A 20,717-nucleotide genomic window follows, 5' to 3' on the forward strand; every position below is an offset into this window, starting at 1 on the left:
ATTCAAACGTATTCTGGTTAAATGGAAAGTGAATTTTTAACCCTATACATCCATTATATTAATATTATTCGTATGTTTATTGTTGAACTTATTTCAATATAGGCAATATTTAATAAAAATATTTAAAAAGTTAGATTTTTTTATTTATTTCAACCAGTTCATTAATTGGTTGCCATTTATTTTAGAAATATTGATCTAAGATTTTACTTACATCAGGTAGACTGCTATGAGACCCCACTTCTGTGTCTTAAGTTGTACCTGCAATTAGCCTATGAGACCCGTTTTAATAACACAATTTAATAGTGATTTCCAACTGCTAAGTTGTAAATTTACTGCGTCTCATTTTTCAGAACAAATTAAACAAATTATGACGATTCAAACGGTATACTTAGTTTCTTTGTACATTGCATCTTTCAAAAGTTACTAAGCTATTTCCCAAAAATTATAAATTTTACATTATTGTTATAAAATAAAGCCGTTTCTTCAACAAAGTAGATTTGATTGTTGAATACTTTGTTATTTCGCTCTGTTTTTCTGTTTAGCCTCCAGAACCACCGTAAGGTGTTACTTCAGAGGATGAATGAGGATAATATGTATGAACGTAAATGAAGTGTAGTCTTCTACAGTATCAGGTCGATCATTCCTGAGATGTGTATTTATTTGAAAGCCAACCACTAAAGAGCACCGGTATCTACGATCTAGTATTCAAACCCGTTTCAAAGTTTTTACTAGGATTTGAATCTTAGAACTCTCGACTTCGAAATCAGCTGTTTTTCGATGACAAGTTAAGACTTTGTCGGGGATGTGCTATGTATATGTGCCCGAACAGTTTTTTTTTTCTAAATCACTGGTAGATCGAAATAATTATAGTTAAAAAAAAAAACAAAAAAAACTTGTTTTTTTTTGTTTTTCAAAAATTTCGAAGAAATTGTTTTCAATATTTTTAAAAACTGGTACTTTCATTAGAAATATTTTATTTTTACCCATGTTAAGTTCCGTTAGTGTTATGTTATAATAAAGTGATAAAGAAAATAAATAGTTGGGTGATATAAAAAAACTGAATGTAAATTTTTTTTCCATTTGCGTTGAAAGCCACATATAGCTTACATTATAATTTCATTATTTTTTGAAATAATGGAATAGTTTTTTCCCTATTTCAATCTCATACATAAAAAGTGTACTATTATTCGAAGTCTCCCATACATTTGGTTCATTTACTGAATTTATTTTTTTTCTGAGGCAAAAATTTGTATCACTTTCACCGAAATGCTGATAGGGCCAAGTTTATGACAATTTTTTTAATAATTATACAGAATTTAAGATAAAATGAAATTTTGTGTAGAAAAAATATAAGTTGAAAAGAATAAAATTGGCAGAAGAAATTTTGTTAGCAGTGTACTCAAGTATTTTTGTAGTCACTTTTTAATAATGAATCAAAAGAATTAAGAAAAAACATATGTAATAGCGTAGTTATACGATTCTTTACATAAATATCCTGTATTACACTAGATGAAGAAAGAATTATCATGCATTCAATATGAAAATATTCATTAATAATATTTATAAAGTTTGATTACTTGGTAATCAAATTACCAAGTAATTTGATGACTTAGTTATTTGATTTGATGTTAATAACTTTGATTAATGAAATAATTAATAAGTAAATAATATGGAGTTTAATTTATTGAAAATAATATAATGAAAAGACCGGAAATGGGTTGCACAAATTCTCCGTCTTTATCCTTGACAAATTCTATTTCAAATGTTCTATAAGGTCTTTAAATATTAATGACCTTAAAATCTTCAATTAAAAATATTGGGTCCGATTTCACTCATTTGATTAAATTATATTTTTATTATCAAAATTAATTTTTTAATCATTTTTTTATTACATTTTTATTTAGAGAATAATTGCTATGTATTATTATTAATGTAGTACTATAAACTACGTAGTATTATTTAATGTAAATTTTTAATTCGAATAGTTTAAATTATATTTTTTATTATTTCCTTTGGCCAATAAAAATTGCAAAATTTTATTTATTCTTTAATTATATTCTCACTGATGTCTTTTATTATTAATATAATTTTTTATGTCCAGTTTTCTAGGCTATATAATATGCTTTTTAAAATTATGAAAAAAAGAGTTAAATATCTAATAACGTAAAATAAAATAATTTTTTTTTTCTCTAAACAACAGCCTTTTAGACCCTGTTACAATTATCATAATAAAAAAATTAAAAAAATTGCTTGAAACGTTTGAAAAATGATAAGTATTCGAACTCAGAATAATTTTTTTACCCGTTCAATGTTTAAAAGATATCGATTTTTTTAATTTTTCAAACATTTTTTGGTTAATTAAAAATTTTATAAAATAAATAAATTGTTGGCAATTTAGTAATTGCCAACACCCAATTTAAAAATCATAATAGAAGAATATATACTTGGAAAAAGCCAGGCGACACTGCAAGGTATCAGATAGATCATATCATGGTTAAGCAAAGATTTAGAAATCAACTCGTTGACTGCAAAACTTACCCTGGATCAGACATTGATAGCGACCATAATTTGGTGATAATGAAATGTAAATTGGGGTTTAAAAACCTGAAGAAAAGGTGTCAGATGAATCGGTGGAAATTAGAGAAGCTTGAGGAAGAGGAGGTAAAGAATATTTTTGAGGAGGACATCGCAAGAGGTCTGAATAAAAAAGATAAGGTAGAAAATGTAGAAGAAGAATGGGAGAACGTTAAAAAGGAAATTCTTAAATCAGCAGAAGCAAACTTAGGCGGAATAAAGAGGACTGGTAGAAAACCTTGGGTTTCAGACGATATATTGCAGCTGATGGATGAACGTAGAAAATATAAGAATGATAGTGATGAAGAAAGTAAAAGGAACTATCGGCAATTAAGAAATGCTATAAACAAGAAGTGCAAACTGGCGAAAGAAGAGTGGATTAAAGAAAAGTGTTCAGAAGTGGAAAGAGAAATGAACATTGGTAAAATAAACGGAGCATACAGGAAAGTTAAGGAAAATTTTGGGGTACATAAATTAAAATCTAATAATGTGTTAAACAAAGATGGTACACCAATATATAATACGAAAGGTAAAGTCGATAGATGGGTGGAATATATTGAAGAGTTATACGTAAATGAATTAAAAAATGGTGTTATAGAGGAAGAAGAGGAAGTTTAGGAGGATGAAATAGAAGAAACAATACTGAGATCTGAATTTAAGAGAGCATTAAAAGATTTAAATGGCAGAAAGGCTCCTGGAATAGACGGAATACCTGTAGAATTACTGCGCAGTGCAGGTGAGGAAGCGATTGATAGATATACAAACTGGTGTGTAATATTTGTGAAAAAGGGGAATTTCCGTCAGTGTTATAGTCATGATACCAAAGAAAGCAGGGGCAGATAAATGTGAAGAATGCAGAACAATTAGTTTAACTAGCCATGCATCAAAAAACTTAACTTGAATTCTATACAGACGAATTGAGAGGAGAGTGGAAGAAGTGTTAGGAGAAGATCAATTTGGTTTCAGGAAAAGTATAGGGACAAGGGAAGCAATTTTAGGCCTCAGATTAATAGTAGAAGGAAGATTAAAGAAAAACAAACCAACAAACTTGACGTTTATAGACCTAGAAAAGGCATTCGATTACGTGGACTGGAATAAAATGTTCAGCATTTTAAAAAAGTTAGGGCTCAAATACAGAGAGAGAAGAACAATTGCTAAAATGTACAGGAACCAAACAGCAACAGTAATAATCGAAGAACATAAGAAAGAAGCCGTAATAAGAAAGGGAGTCCGACAAGGATATTCCCTATCTCCGTTACTTATTAATCTTTACATGGATCTAGCTGTTAATGATGTTAAAGAACAATTTAGATTCGGAGAAACAGTACAAGGTGAAAAGATAAAGATGCTACGATTTGCTGATGATATAGTAATTCTAGCCGAGAGTAAAAGGGATTTAGAAGAAACAATGAACGGCATAGATGAAGTCCTACGCAAGAACTATCGTATGAAAATAAACAAGAAGAAAACAAAAGTAATGAAATGTGGTAGAAATAACAAAGATGGACCACTGAATGTGAAAATAGGAGGAGAAAAGATTATGGAGGTAGAAGAATTTTGTTATTTGGGAAGTAGAATTACTAAAGATGGACGAAGCAGGAGCGATATAAAATGCCGAATAGCACAAGCGAACCGAGCCTTCAGTAAGAAATATAATTTTTTTACATCAAAATGTAAAAACATCAAAAATGAATTTAAATGTCAGGAAAAGATTTTTGAAAGTATATGTTTTGAGTGTCGCTTTATATGGAAGTGAAACTTGGACAATTGGAGTATCTGAGAAGAAAAGATTAGACGCTTTTGAAATGCGGTGCTATAGGAGAATGTTAAAAATCAGACGGGTGGATAAAGTGACAAATGAACAGGTGTTGCGACAAATAGACGAAGAAAGAAGCATTTGGAAAAATATAGTTAAAAGAAGAGACAGACTTATAGGCCACATACTAAGGCATCCTGGAATAGTCGCTTTAATATTGGTTGGACAGGTAGAAGGGAAAAATTGTGTAGGCAGGCCACGTTTGGAATATGTAAAACAAATTGTTAGGGATGTAGTATGTAGAGGGTATACTGAAATGAAACGACTAGCACTAGATAGGGAATCTTGGAGAGCTGCATCAAACCAGTCAAATGACTGAAGACAAAAAAAAAAAAAATTAAATATTACAATTTTAATAATGATGCAATAAAATTTCACCATAATTCACCCCTCACCTTTATCATTTATCATTATTTTTCTGCTGTACAAGAATAAATAACCAATACATGGAAAGTATTACAATTGTTTTATCGAATTATTTTAGGTTAGTATAAAAAAAATTAAAAAAATGTTTAAAAATATAACCCTTTTATAATTTAGCCCAAAATTTAATGCCTGGAACGACTCGTATACACAATTTTTTTGACACATTTTTGAAGAGTATATGTTGTTGCACTTTCTTGAAATCTTTATAATTTTTTTTTCTGTTATAATAGTTTTGAAACTTTGGCTTTGCAAAAACCCTATACTCAAAGTTTTGACCGTTCTCTAAACTCTTCCTTTAGAGATGTGCTTCTGCAGCAACAGTAGAAAATTATATACCCCGGAAAAGAAAATATTGTCGAATAAGAAAATATTTTTAAAAAACTTAAAAATTCCTTACTTCACTACCAATGTGGATAATAAACTACATTTTTTTAATATTATTAACCTCCGGGACTACCATTAGATATTGCTTCAGAGGATGACATGAATGTTTTTTTGTAGAGTGTGAAAATGCCATGCCTGACCGGGATTCGAACCCGGAACCTCCGGATGAAAGACTGAGACGCTACCACTCGCGCCACGGAGGCCTACTCTACCTTTTTTTTTTTTTTTGACTCTGCTCCCCTGGGCCGGTCCGACTGGTTGGTATTACGCCACCCAGGGTAGTGGGTAGTGCCTGTTATACTCTAATGGGCCTCCCCACCTACCGGCTGTATGTCCGGCAAGGCAGGTGGGCCCACCGGTCAGGTCTTTTGAGTCTCATTTGCCCTTCGTATCGCTACGCCATACCTTTGAAAGTCGTGACGCATCGATGGGTCTTTTACACTTGTATAGACCTATTCTCCCTCGGAGTCCCCAGCGGATCCTTGGAACTGACACACCTAAGCATGCCAGCCCACACCAATGGGGCTATCCACCCTACCCTAATCTATTCACTCAGAAGCCCAGTTTCCTCTCGTCTTCGTTTTTATATTCCTGATAGTTCCTTCAATTCTTTTCCAATTGTCCTCACTATGTAGCATGTTACTCGTAATCTCCTCAGGTCTCATCGTTGATAAATTTGTGTCCCGTCTATTTTGTATCCATCTGATGCATTCCTTGAAGGTATGGTCTGCATCGTCCTCAATGCCGCAGTACATACAGGCCGGCGTTTGTCTTCTCCCAACTCTGTGAAGGTAATAATTAAAATTACCGTGGCCCGTAAAGTACTGCGACAAAAAGAAGTCCACCTCCCCGTGTTTCCTATTGATCCAAATCTCAAGGTCAGGGATTAGCTGTTTTGTCCTGCTAGCAGGTCCTACCTCTCTCCACCTTTCTTTCCACCTACTGATCAGCCTATGCTTAGTCTCCTGAGTTTCCAGTCCTTGCGATATCTCTACCCTGTAATGAGCCATTAAGTCGATTGGAGGTACTGCTGCCAAAACTCAAAGTGCCTCATAGGAGACTGTTCTGTAAGCGGAAACCACTCCCAGCAACAGCCTCCTATGCGTTCTCACAAGTCTACTTTTGTTTTTCTTGATTCGTAATGAAGTCCACCATACAGGCACTGCATACAATAAAGATGATACAACTGCCGATGCTGTCACCTTTCTTTTGGACGCTCTAGGAGCCTTCTTTGTTGACATGATCATATTTAACCCTTTTATCATGTTGTCCGCTTTATTGCATATACTATTAATATGTTCAGAAAAGGCACAATTTCTCTGAAAGAGAATTCCAAGATATTTCAGGCAGCTTGTCTCCATTATTTCCTGTCCATTCACAACAATGTTCAGACGTTCTATAACTCTTCTACCAGTAAACGTGATGAACTTACATTTATTAATTGATAACATAAGTCCCTTTTCTTGCAACCATTCATGTATCTTTGCAAGCGCCATATTGGCCTTCTCCTGCACCTCCAATCCCGTCTTGCCCTGTACAAGGACTGCCAAATCATCCGCATACTCTACCTAGAGTTTGTAAACACTACAGGCTTATAAAATGTAGTTTCTAACTATTATCTGATAATTATAATTCCAATATATCAAATACAATAGGAGAAAGCATCCTTTCCTGTTATAAAACCTGAAAAAAAATTTTGTTTTTATTTGTGTCTGTAATTCATATAACATGTTTTGTAATGACTTAATCTAATCACTTTAGCGTTGTGGTTCTTGAAAACATCATAATATAATTATTTTTTATAATATCACAATCGATATTTTTCAATTTTTGATATATTTTCTCTTAAAATCTTGAAGAGGTTAAAACGCTTTAAAGGTAGTTCCTAATTAAATGAAAAAAGTGTGGAATTTTTTACGGTAGATAAGTAAGGAAATTCAACAAAAAAACTAAATACGTAGTTAAATATTCAGAATATTTACTGAGATAAGCTGTAATTTTAATACAAAAAGCAACACACTAGGATAAGAGTTTAAGAAAAACTTGTGAATTATGGAAAATATTATATGAAAATGGATATAGTACTAAAAAATTAACTTAAATTTTAATTTAATATTCATGTGTGAAATAAATACAAAATTTTTAACTTACCGTATAAATTGCGTAGACTAATAAAAGGCATGTTAATACTCCTAAACAGGCACATACCAAAGCCACCAAATTAAAAGTCATCGTAGCTGTAAAAAGCAAAAAACCCACATGTATAATTAAGTTAGACTGTATTAAAAAAATAATTTGTAACTTAACTTAATTCAAAGAGATATAAAGAAACCGTACTGTTATATTCTATGCCGTTTACTTAATATTAAAAAAATATCATAAAATTGTTGGAGAGTGGCTGCAAAACCTTTCTGGTTGATTTAACTCCATTTCTTTACTCGTATTTTTAAAATGGTAATCGCGTTAAAAAGTAATAACTATGATTATATTATAACAGGAAAAAATATGTCTTTTATTTTTACGTAACTGACGTAGAAGAAATGTTAATTCCTAAAATTATTACCACCCAGTGTAGGACTTAATAAAAAAGGTACAACTCTCACAAACCTTCTTTTTTTGTATTTCTGTATTAAAAAAAAGTAATTGTAAATTCTATTACTTAACAAATATCCGCTTGGCTGAATCTGCTTTTGTTTCATAATACGAGGATTTGTTTATTCGTAAAGAAAGTAAAAATATTTTCCAGAATCATAGAAATAAAATTGAATACATACATAAACTGGAAAAAAAAATATATATATATATATATCTGCACCAGTAAAGACACTTCTGACAGAGTTACTGACGACAGACTATACGAAGTACGGGTAACTAGTTTTATAACTAAATAGTTTTAAGACGGATGCCGACTGTTTTAAAACCCACATTCTTAGATCACTCAAAATATCGGGTCCTGTACTGACAAAACTGTTGCTTTGAAGAAATTAAAATTGATACTTTTTATAAATTGTACAACTTAAATTTTTATTCATCATTATTATTCTAACAAGCCTGAGTTTAATGAACACAGCGGGGTCCAAGGGGCAGAACCCTCCTGCTAGACGGGAAGGGCGAGCGAAGCGAACCATGACCGGCTAAATATTCTCTATGATCGGCTAAATAATCGCGACGTGAATGCTCTATTTTTTAGGTTTGTTAATATTCTTCAGATATATATCTAAAAACCATTTTCGTGGATTTTTGAATTTCGATTTATTTAAGGGTTGCGATGAGTACGGCGCGCCGGCACAACCAAGACAGCCACTACCACTAATACTGTCTGTGCGACCTGACTGACTGCACCTGCCTTCAGTTACTTGACTAAATAACATAAAACAAAAATAATTTGACCGCGACGACCCATATTTAAACGCAAGTACCCATATTGCGCGGAGGAAGTCGTGACGGGGGTTGCTAGTATATCTGTATTTGTAACAGAAAATGTCCTGACTGACTGATACTTGAACACACACAGTAAAAACTACTGAAGATCGATTGATGAAACTTTGATACATGTTATTCTTGCAGTGTAAGTGCTTACTAAAATAGGATATTTAAAAATTCAAAGTTTAAAGGGTTAAAATGAATTTTTAATTTTTTTTTGAAACCCGGCTAGTTTTTTTATTTAATTTTTCGATAACAAATGAAGATATCAACTTCATTTTTGGTATGTATAATTTTCATGTAAATATTTAAAAACCAATTTCTAGTATTTGCGAAGTTCAACCTTAAAAAGGATTAAAAAAAGGTAAAAATGTTTGAACAATGCTTGGAATTTTTCCCAATTTTCGATTGTACTAAACGAGATATTCACTAGATCGGGACTTCAAAACACTTTTCAGATAAATATCTATAAACCATTCTCGGGTTTTTTGAATTTCATTTTTTTAATGGTGCGACGGTTTACGGCGCGGCGGTTCAACTAACACTGTCTTACTGTGTGTGCGACGCGACTGACTGCACTTGCCTCTATTTACTTGACTGAAAAACGTAAAATAAAAAAAAACTTACTGAGACCGGAAATGCAAGTAACCACATAACGCGGGTGAAGCTGTGACGGGTATGCTAGTATATATTTATATATATATATAATTTTTGTTTTTCAATGGAAAGGGTAAGGTTGCTTGTGATACATCATTTTAAAAGGCATTAAAAAACAAAAAAAAAATATTTGAAGTAAAAAACTTTGACAACCCTAACCAAGATGGCGACCGTTTAATATATATTTGCCTTCTACGTGAGAGCTTGGATAGTGGTGTTTTCATACCGAAAAGTAAATCGATTCGAGGTAGGGGGATTTACTAAATTCGTTTTTGTATGTTTCACCGCTGAAAATTCATTTAAGAGTCGTCAATAAACAATAAAAGAATAAAATCGTCAACAATAAACATAAAAATATTAATGAAAACATGATCTTTCACATATTTTTTTCAGTAATTTTAATAGTATTTACTTTAAATTTCGATTATCGTAACAAAAACGTTAAGCCGTTTGGATGTATAATAAAAAGGTAAGTACGAGTAATGTCGTATAAGAATGATGATTTGAATGTAATTAAAATAAAATATAGAAAGAATTTTATTAACTAAAAAGATGTAAATTAACTTTCAGAATTATGCAAATTCAAACAGATTAACCGTTATAATATTTCTTTTTCTTAAACATTTATATTACTTTATTCTAATGTGACAACATAATATAATGATAAAAACAATTTAAAATATTAAAATAAATCTCAAATTAAGTGCACAGCTTTCTTCCTAAAATTATTTACTTAAATTTAATTATATATTTCTTTCATTTAAAAAAAAAATCCTTTCGGCACGCCGGAAGGCGGAGGTAGATTTCACTGGTGCTAAGTAGGAGATAAAAAAAATGTCTACCTTAAAGTTAAGAAAACGTTCACATTTACTCAGTACGACAATGGCTGCATGTGAAAAAAGTTTCACGTGTTTACCATACGACAAGTTTCATCTTAACCAATTCCAGCAACATTTTGGTCATCCCTTGCCATAAGGATTGGTCATATCAAAAATCGTTTCAGACAAAATTTTTAGATAATGTTTAGAGGACTAACAACCACTTTAAACCGATTCGATACTGTATCTATTAAGGGAGGTCTGATGTTTTTTGTCTTCGAAACCCCATTTTTTCCACCCTCTGGGCCAATGGTTGGTGATATCAAAAAATTTACTTATCCAAAGAATAGTAAAACTTTAAACGAATTCGATATTTTACTTAATAAGAAAGTTATAGCGATATTTTGTTTTTTTTTTTAAAAAGCTCCCCCTCCCATTACCACCAACAGGGTCCAATTTTAGCCGTTAATGAACTCTACCGAAATTTTGGATCGAGTTATTTTTAGGGTACAATTTGAAATTTACTGGCGCAAAATTACGGCAGTTATAGTGCTCACAAGAGAGTACATATATCTACAGATATACATAAACTTTTGAGCTGACGGTGGTTTTGGGGTCTGGGGGATGTGAAACGCGAAGATATGTCGAAATTTTTTGGAAGTCGAATCATGGTACCCATTACAGTAGGTAGCTTTCTTATGAAATTTACCTCAAAGATTAGTTACATTATTCGATGTTATGTTGTAACATTGTTTTTAACAAAATAATTTAACAACGAGGATTGTTCTAATAGTTTTTTTAACACTGCCTTTTGACTGTCATGTGACATCATATATCTATGAATTGGTTAAAGATGAATAGACTACGTGATTATTATGTTGCTATTTTTTGGCTTTTAATATTTTACTTAATGAACAACCATTATGTTTAATGGTAAATTATACAAGGATTAGGAATTTGCATCGAGTGGAGACATAAGCATCTGTTTATTTATTGCAAGTTCCCCGTTATCAAACGACTATTTATAATAAGTCTTTTCATGTTTATTCAGTGAAACTAATAAATGAAATTGAGAAGTACATTGATAGTTTGACTGTTGGTGATATTAAAAGATTTAGTTTTCAATAAGCAATTATTAATAAAAACATTTGATCCACTTTAAATATAAAACATGACGGTATGATTATTGATTTTAGTAATTTCAGTTGTATTGTAATTTTGTAAAACATTTATTAAACGAATTATTAGGGGATACTTTTGTAATATTGTGATGATTTTCATATAGAAAAATATTTTAAGTAATTTTATTGCTCGATTAAAAGATTCCTTTTTATTTTTATATATTGCCTATTACTGAGCAATTTTTATTAACTGACTTCAAAAAAGGAAGGTTGTGTATTCGACCCGTATGTTTTTTCGTGTATAACATTTTTCCTATTAATCCGATTGAAATAAATCTTGTTATAATCGACGCAGCTGCTTTTCACGGTGGTACCATGATGTTGAAAAAAAATTCCTTTCGACACACCGAAAGGAGGAGGTAGATTTCACCCGGGCAGAATAGGGGTAGGTGAACTCGGATTGTTCTAGCTCGTATCAAACATTACTTTCTATGTTTTACGAACACTACGTTTTCTCATTAGACTACAAGCTAGTGCTAAATTTATCAAGACTGAAAGTGAATTTTTCCTGAACTGCTTGAGTACACACCTATTTGAGGACTAGTGGGAGGTATTCTAGGTTTGTCTCTTTATATTGATAAAAAAAGACAATGTTTTCAGAAAGTTTTATTTAAAAACATGTATATATGTAATCGCAGTAACGTTGAAATGATCTGAAAATACAATAGAACCTACATTACCCACAAAGTATTGTCACTTACAAAAATTAAAATATACTGTACTAAGTCACGGTAGTTTAAATTCACTCAGTACGATAATGGTTTCATATGTAAACAAGTTTCACATGTTTAGCATATGAGAAACCTCTTCTTCTTATAATTCCAACAATATTTTGGTCATTTCTTGACGTAAGGGTTGGTCATATCAAAAATCGTTTCAGACAAAATTATTTGGTAATGTTTTTGTCTTCGAAACCCCATTTTTTCCACTCCCTAGGTCAATGGTTGGTGATATAAAAAATTTTACTTAGAGAAGTATAAGGCTCTTATCCAAAGAATAGTAGGAACTTGATACTAACGGATCGGTATTTTCCGCTAATGATCGGTACATTCCGGTGTTAAGCTAAGGGAACAGACACACATACAAATGCCCTTTAGTGAACGTATATATATAAAATTTACTTTTAGAATTATTCTAGATGAATCAACATTTATTAGTTCTGAATAAAACTGGCAGTACATATTTATTGATTTTCTACGTTTTCCTGTAGAAAATCAACATATTTTTCACAGCACGTGGGGAACTTGTGAATCCTTTCATAAAAATTGAAGAAAGTGTTACCAATTAGTACCTATGAATTCCTCTTTTTCATTGTCGCTCTGGAATCGATTCCTCCCAGTGACTCATTCAATGATTCAAACAAAATAAAACCGCAGGAGGATAAATCTGGATTGTTACGGGCAATGTTCTATAGTCTCCCGGTAAATTTCGTCCAATTTATCCCGAGTGGTAACGAATATGTAAGGCTTAGCATTATCGTAAAGGATCTGCTGATTGCAACTTTTGTTTCTGTAGGCGGTTTTCATTTTGTCAAAGAGCTGGCAGCATTACGCAGCATCCACAGTTTGACGTTCGTAGAGAAAATTGACGCAATACGCCATTCCAAACCCGAAAGATGGTTGCTAGGTATTTTCCAGCTGGTGTAAACGGTTCCACCTATACAACAACCCACCAGGTTGGTCTAGTGGTGAACGCGTCTTCCCAAATCAGCTGATTTGGAAGTCGAGAGTTCCAGCGTTCAAGTCCTAGTAAAGCCAGCTATTTTTACACGGACTTGAATACTAGATCGTGGATACCGGTGTTCTTTGGTGGTTGGGTTTCATTTAACCACACATCTCAGGTATGGTCGAACTGAGAATGTACAAGACTACACTTCATTCACACTCATACATATCATCCTCATTCATTCTCTGAAGTATTTATCTAAAATTTATCTCCGGTAGTTACCGGAGGCTAAACAGGAAAAAAAAAGGACAAGCTGTAAATTCCTCCACCAATCCACACACACCGATTTCGATTCGAGAGGTGATGAACCCTTGTTTCATCACATGTGACTATTCAATGCAAAAATTTGTTTCCCTCTCGTTGAAATTTATTCAGGACTCTTCACCAAATTTCTTTTTGACTGTTTCTGAACTTTTGTAAATTCTCTTGGAACTCATTTCCCATAGACTTTGCGAAACACTTTGCTTTGTGATAATGGGATAGTCACTTCCATGATAGATACCCTCTTACAAAGCAATTTTATCAATCACAAGATGCCGATTGACTTAAATGTAGTTAATGATCAATCGAACGTTGTTATCGGTCACGCTTGTCCTATAACGCCTGTTGTGCCTCTCATTTTCTATAACGTATGCCGTCCTTTAAATTTGCTGGCCCAGTTAGGGCCAACAAAATAACTGCCGTTTTGTTTTTTATGTTGCATGGTGAGCTTTTTATTAAGATGTTTCTTACATGAATTTTCGCAACATGCATGAATATTTTTCATTTCATACATGAATATAAGAAATATTCATTCATATGAATACTACAAAGTAGAAAGAGTTGATTGTGCTTGAAAGGGTGTGATATACGAATATCATCCAATAAGGCATTGTAACAAAGTTAAAACATATTATTCAGAACAATAATTATGTTCACAGTTTTTAAAAATGATATAACAATAAATCCTTTAAACAGTCAGTTATTTTAAAAAAAAATATTTCAATTTTATAAAATTATGTTTTTCAATCTTTAAAGAAGAGCTAGGAATTAAAGTAATTACAGAATTAAATGGATAAATAAAAGATGATTATATTATTGAGTTACGAGAAGTCTATATGTATAAATTTTTAATTATTTTTTTTAAAAATAATAATAATAAAGTCCATTCTAAAAAAAAAAAAAAGGTTTGGCACCTAGAGTAGACCGAGGCAATATATATAATTTTAATAATAATAGTTGGTTTGAAAAAAAATTGATTGTAAGCTGCAGGGCTGTAATAAAAAAATGCCGATACATATGAACAAAAATGTCTCCCTCCTATTGGTGACAATGTAGCTGCATTTTTTTTCTCTTTTATTTATTTATATGATGGTGAACCATCCACCGCCTTTTCAGTGTTTTCCTGGTTATTTTAACTCTTTCATTCGATATTTTTCGTGTTTTTTTTATCCCACAGGTTTTTAACATTCATTCACAATTATATATGTAAATGATCGATTAAATTGATTGTTTTCATGTGTCTATTTAAAAAAAAACTTCAGGCTCTCTCTCTCTCTTTCTCTCTGTGTGTGTGCGTTCGTGCGCGCGCGCGCGCGCGTGTGCTGTTTTCACCTTGTTTAGAATTTAAAATAATTTTGCAAAAATTCTTTAAATATATATTTTAAGAATATATCTTAAACATATATATTTAAAAAAATGTATTTCTTAATAAATATTTTTTTATAAAAAAAAATATTTATTTGTAAAAAATATTTCTTAAAAAACCATAAAAATGCTTTTAAAAAATTAATTTTTTATTTCAATTTCATTAATTAAAAAATCTCCTGTTTGCATTTTTTTCTGAAAGAAATCGATACAAAATTTGTGTAAGTGGACAAAGATAACAATATAATTTATATTTATAAAATATGTTCACCTCATTCCTAGTTTATAAACTTTTTATATTAATATCTTCATGTATTTACAAGTATTTGAATGATGACTTAAATGATTGTATATTTAAAATTAGTATACTGATTTCACTTTTAAACGTATTTAATAATAAAAATTAAAAAAGTTCTATATTTTAAATAATTCTATATTTAGAAATTTAAAAATATTAACTTATCCGTCACTGTTCTATATATATAATTGACCCTTATTGTTAAAGTATAATAATATCCACTTCTATGAAAACAGAAAACGGGACTGTTTTCCAATAACTCAACACGAAACTTCGGCTTACGAGAAGGTCCATACTATACTTCTGTTGCTAATTTTAATAAATTACCGAACCGATTAATAAAAGCTTCTCATAAATTTATTTAAAATCTAATTAAAAAAAATTGGGAAATTAAAATTGGAATTAAATTAGTAATTTAAAATTGGCAATGAATGTGCGTTAGTAAATTATTATTTCCTTTTAGATACAACTTTTTTAATATGTCATGTATATCTGCTTAAATAGTTTTCATTATAACCTTCTGAATTTTTAATATCTTTCAGTTATTTTTTATATTAATATCTTTATGTATTTACTTAACATTATTTCATGGTTTCTTATATTTAAAAAATTAATAACAATTTGAATCAGATCTATTTTTTTTTAAATTTTACTATTTTTAAACTTGCGATGCGTGGAGCACTTTCTGTTTTATGCGTGGTGTAACATAACTATCCATTCCTCGTAATCTATAAAATGACGTACCAAACGAAATAAAAAAATTATTTATGTTGCCAAAAATACATGGAAAGCGATTTTTCATACAAATATGAAGGAAAACGTTTCTGTAAACGTCCAAAAAAGTTTCATTTTCCATTTATCTGTCAGTTTTTTTGGTTTTATTCGAAGAATATATATCTAAATATACAATTTGGCTCTTTTAATAAAATTTGACACTCAGTTTATTAAACTGTCATTCTTTACGAAATAAATTAATATAATGAACTTAATGTTTTCATGTTTTAAAATGACAGGTCATTTTAAATTTTCAAATTTTTAAATCACAATGTTTCTGATTACATGTATTTATTTTTATTTTGAATAAAAATACATATTTTTTTAAATAAGATACTTGAATATTAGCAAAAATTTAATGAAGTAATTCCATGCCAGGAATTATTATGAAAGCATAAATCTATAATTTTATTTATTTATTTTTTTAAATTTAGGTTTAAATATTTTTTTTTTGTCTTAAGTCATTTGACTGGTTTGATGCAGCCCTCCAAGATTCCCTTTCTAGTGCTAGTCGTTTCATTTCAGTATACCCTCTACGTCCTACATCCCTAACAATTTGTTTTACATATTCCAAACGTGGCCTGCCTACACAATTTTTCCCTTCTACCTGTCCTTCCAATATTAAAGCGACTATTCCAGAATGCCTTAGTATGTGGCCTATAAGTCTGTCTCTTTTTTTAACTATATTTTTCCAAATGCTTCTTTCTTCATCTATTTGCCGCAATACCTCTTCATTTGTCAATTTCTCCACCCATCTGATTTTTAACATTCTCCTATAGCACCGCATTTCAAAAGCTTCTAATCTTTTCTTCTCAGATACTCCGATCGTCCAAGTTTCACTTCTGTATAAAGCGACACTCCAAACGTATACTTTCAAAAATCTTTTCCTGACATTTAAATTAATTTTTGATGTAAACAGATTATATTTCTTACTGAAGGCTCGTTTCGCTTGTGCTATTCGGCATTTTATATCGCTCCTGCTTCGTCCATCTTTAGTAATTCTACTTCCCAAATAACAAAATTCTTCTACCCCCATAATCTTTTCTCCTCCTATTTTCACATTCAGCGGTCCAGTTTTGTTATTTATACTACATTTCATTACTTTTGTTTTGTTCTTGTTTATTTTCATGCGATAGTTCTTGCGTAGGACTTCATCTATGCCGTTCATTGTTTCTTCTAAATCCTTTTTACTCTCGGCTAGAATTACTATATCATCAGCAAATCGTAGCATCTTTATCTTTTCACCTTGTACTGTTTCTCCGAATCTAAATTGTTCTTTAACTTCATTAACAGCTAGATCCATGTAAAGATTAATAAGTAACGGAGATAGGGAACATCCTTGTCGGACTCCCTTTCTTATTACGGCTTCTTTCTTATGTTCTTCGATTATTACTGTTGCTGTTTGGTTCCTGTACATGTTAGCAATTGTTCTTCTATCTCTGTATTTGAGCCCTAACGTTTTTTAAAATGCTGAACATTTTATTCCAGTCTACGTAATTGAATGCCTTTTCTAGGTCTATAAACGTCAAATTTGTTGGTTTGTTTTTCTTTAATCTTCCTTCTACTATTAATCTGAGGCCTAAAATTGCTTCCCTTGTCCCTATACTTTTCCTGAAACCAAATTGATCTTCTCCAAACAGTTCTTCCACTCTCCTCTCAATTCTTCTGTATAGAATTCTAGTTAAGATTTTTTATGCGTGACTAGTTAAACTAATTGTTCTGTATTCTTCACATTTATCTGCCCCTGCTTTCTTTGGTATCATGACTATAACACTTTTTTTGAAGTCTGATGGAAATTCCCCTTTTTCATAAATATTACACACCAGTTTGTATAATCTATCAATCGCTTCCTCACCTGCACTGCGCAGTAATTCTACAGGTATTCCGTCTATTCTAGGAGCCTTTCTGCCATTTAAATCTTTTAATGCTCTCTTAAATTCAGATCTCAGTATTGTTTCTTCCATTTCATCCTCCTCAACTTCCTCTTCTTCCTCTATAACACCATTTTCTAATTCATTTCCTCCGTATAACTCTTCAATATATTCCACCCATCTATCGACTTTACCTTTCGTATTATATATTGGTGTACCATCTTTGTTTAACACATTATTAGATTTTAATTTATGTACCCCAAAATTTTCCTTAACTTTCCTGTATGCTCCGTCTATTTTACCAATGTTTATTTCTCTTTCCACTTCTGAACACTTTTCTTTAATCCACTCTTCTTTCGCCAGTTTGCAGTTCCTGTTTGTAGCATTTCTTAATTGCCGATAGTTCCTTTTACTTTCTTCATCACTAGCATTCTTATATTTTCTACGTTCATCCAATCAGCTGCAATATATCGTCTGAAACCCAAGGTTTTCTACCAGTTCTCTTTATTCCGCCTAAGTTTGCTTCTGCTGATTTAAGAATTTCCTTTAAACATGTATATAATGTTTAATTTTTATTAAGGATTAATATTACGTAAGCGAATTTATTATACGTTGTTATTTCATTGTAATTATTTCTACGTAGTCTGCTAGATAAACTTGAAGGAAGTTTTAACTTTCATTTTTCTTGTCTGCTCGTTTGTGTTCTTAACAAGATCATCTGTATTGGTGCGTTTGAAAGTGCCTACGTAATGAATGTATTTATTTATATGCATCCGTGGGAGAACTCTACCGTATTCATTTGTGAATAATAAATTTAATAAGCCTTTATATATTAATATAATAGGACTGTATTGTATAATAAAAGTATAAAATTAGAAAATTCTTCCTTATATTATTATATATATTCTTTTACATGTATATATATATATATATATATATATATATATATATATATATATATATTTATTATAATATTTATATTCTTTTATAATATTGATCGTGGAACGTGGGATTTTTCATCCTTAGCGAGTTAATTAAAAAATGAAAATTCGCGTGTAAAATAAAATAAAAGATATATACCTTGTGTATATGTATATATACATATATCCTTTCAGGATTGTCATAATATGTAATAATACACAATACATATTATGTATAATTTTTCAACAGTTCAACATAGAAAAGTGAAATTTAGCCAATGTTCCTACCTCGAAAGATCTATTTTTCTTTGTGACTGCCATTAGCCATCATGGAAACCAATTAAGCAATTTTAATTTTAAATAAAAAGAATAGGATGTAACAAGCAAATTTAAAAGGCATTAAAAAACAAAGATTTTTACTAAACTCATCGTTCTATGACAATCGCAACCAAAATGGCGGAGATTTAATATTTTTCTCAGCTAATTTTAAAAGTGGTCTTTAGTACACCAATAGTGATCTCATTCCTAAAACTAAACTGATTTGTGGATATTTCCCGGTATGTTGGAAGAAGGGCATTATTAAACTGTTGTTTAAAGAAGGCGACAAGGATCCCGTTTACTTCGTCGAATAGACCCTTGACGTTTTCTCGGGTTATTGATAAGGTCATCGAAAAGGTTCTATACCTGTGTATTAATGAGATACTATCTCACAAAGTTTACTGAGGAAAAAATCTTTACGGATTTCGTCCCGGAAAGGATACCGAGGACGCCATACTCCGCGCGATGAGTGCAGAAAGAACTAGCGAAGAGGAATGTGTCGTGGGAATTTCATGGGCATTTCCGGTGCGTTTAATAACCTGTGATGGCCTTCTGCTGCCGTTTATAAATTACAAAAGAGACAATGCACGGAGAGTGAACTGCGAGTAATACAAAGTTACTTTAGGCATCGGCATGTGCTGCACCGCGTAGGCAGGCATGAGGTAGGCAACCCACCGGGTTGGTCTGGTGGTGAACGCGTCTTCCCAAATCAGCTGATTTGGAAGTCGAAAGTTACTAGTAAAGCAAGTTTCAAGTCCTAGTAAAGCCAGTTATTTTTACACGGATTTGAATACTAGATCGTGGATACCGGTGTTCTTTGGTGGTTGGGTTTCAATAAACCACACATCTCAGGAATGGTCGAACTGAGACTGTACAAGACTACACTTCATTCACACTCATACACATCATCCTCATTCATCCTCTGAAGTATTATCTAAACGGTAGTTACCGGAGGCTAAAGAGGAAAAAGAAAGAAAAGGCATGAAGTAGGCAAGATTCTGTCCAAGGGTTATTCTCAGGACAGCGTGTTGGGTTTATTGTTGTGGGTGGTGAAGTTTGATTCCCTTCTGCGGTTAAGATTGCCCGGCGGATGCCTTGCCTCATCGTGGCTTATGCCGACGATGGACTCCTGCTGTCCGAAGGAAGCTCGCGGATAGAGGTTGAGTTCCGAGCCACCCAGGAATTTTTTTTTTTTTTTTTTTTTGTTTGTCAGGCATTTCTCTCACCACAATCCCACCGGTCGCCCTTAACCATAAGACCGAATGTCCGTACTACAAACGGCTACTATTCCTCAAACCGGTTTAGCGACTAATATCCTAATTAGTTCCTAGAGCTTACCTAACTGCGTGAGCGGAATAAGTGTGGTGCCCTATGCCACTCGCTTGCGTGTCCCACCTCTCACTTGTCACATATTAAAATGGATAGGCGCATCCCGTATACTTACTAAAATATATGACTTGTCAATACTTTAAAATTTATTCCGTCAAGGACAGCAATTTGCTGTCACTCCTAGGTTGCTGAACGTCAGCATTACCTGTCCACCATATTATAGCGCTTGGAGCTATGTCTGACCGATGGCCAGACATTTCTCGACGGTAGCTTCCTACAGCAAGCGGTAGAAGTATTATATCCGTTAAACTACTGACGCCGGGTGAACAAAGGAACGGCATCAAGGAACTCCCACACGGTTCGAAAATGCTGCTTACTCAGGCATGCAGGATACTTGAGTTGTAGGGTCATCAACATAAGATGATGTTAATCCGGAGAAGACCACGATGATGCTCTTTTGGCAGTGAGACGTCAGGTTTGTGTTTCGATATCAGGCCTTCCTATTAAATATGTTCAAGTTCAGAAGTACCTGGGGTGTTCCTTGACGAGAAATTTCAGTTCAAGAAGCGCCTTAATT

The 20,717-nt window shown here is 32.1% G+C and overlaps 1 protein-coding gene across 1 annotated transcript in view; it reads right to left on the bottom strand.

Annotated features, from left to right (window-relative positions):
- Positions 1-20,717, bottom strand: part of LOC142328905 (uncharacterized) — a 376,489-nt gene that overhangs the window by 172,098 nt on the left and 183,674 nt on the right. The window contains exon 4 of the mRNA XM_075373045.1: positions 7,352-7,437. Coding sequence (XP_075229160.1) covers positions 7,352-7,437 — 86 coding nt within the window. The remainder of the gene's footprint in view (positions 1-7,351; positions 7,438-20,717) is intronic.

The sequence above is a fragment of the Lycorma delicatula genome, chromosome 8, assembly GCF_047948215.1.
Source record: "Lycorma delicatula isolate Av1 chromosome 8, ASM4794821v1, whole genome shotgun sequence".
Taxonomy (NCBI): Eukaryota; Metazoa; Arthropoda; class Insecta; order Hemiptera; family Fulgoridae; genus Lycorma; species Lycorma delicatula.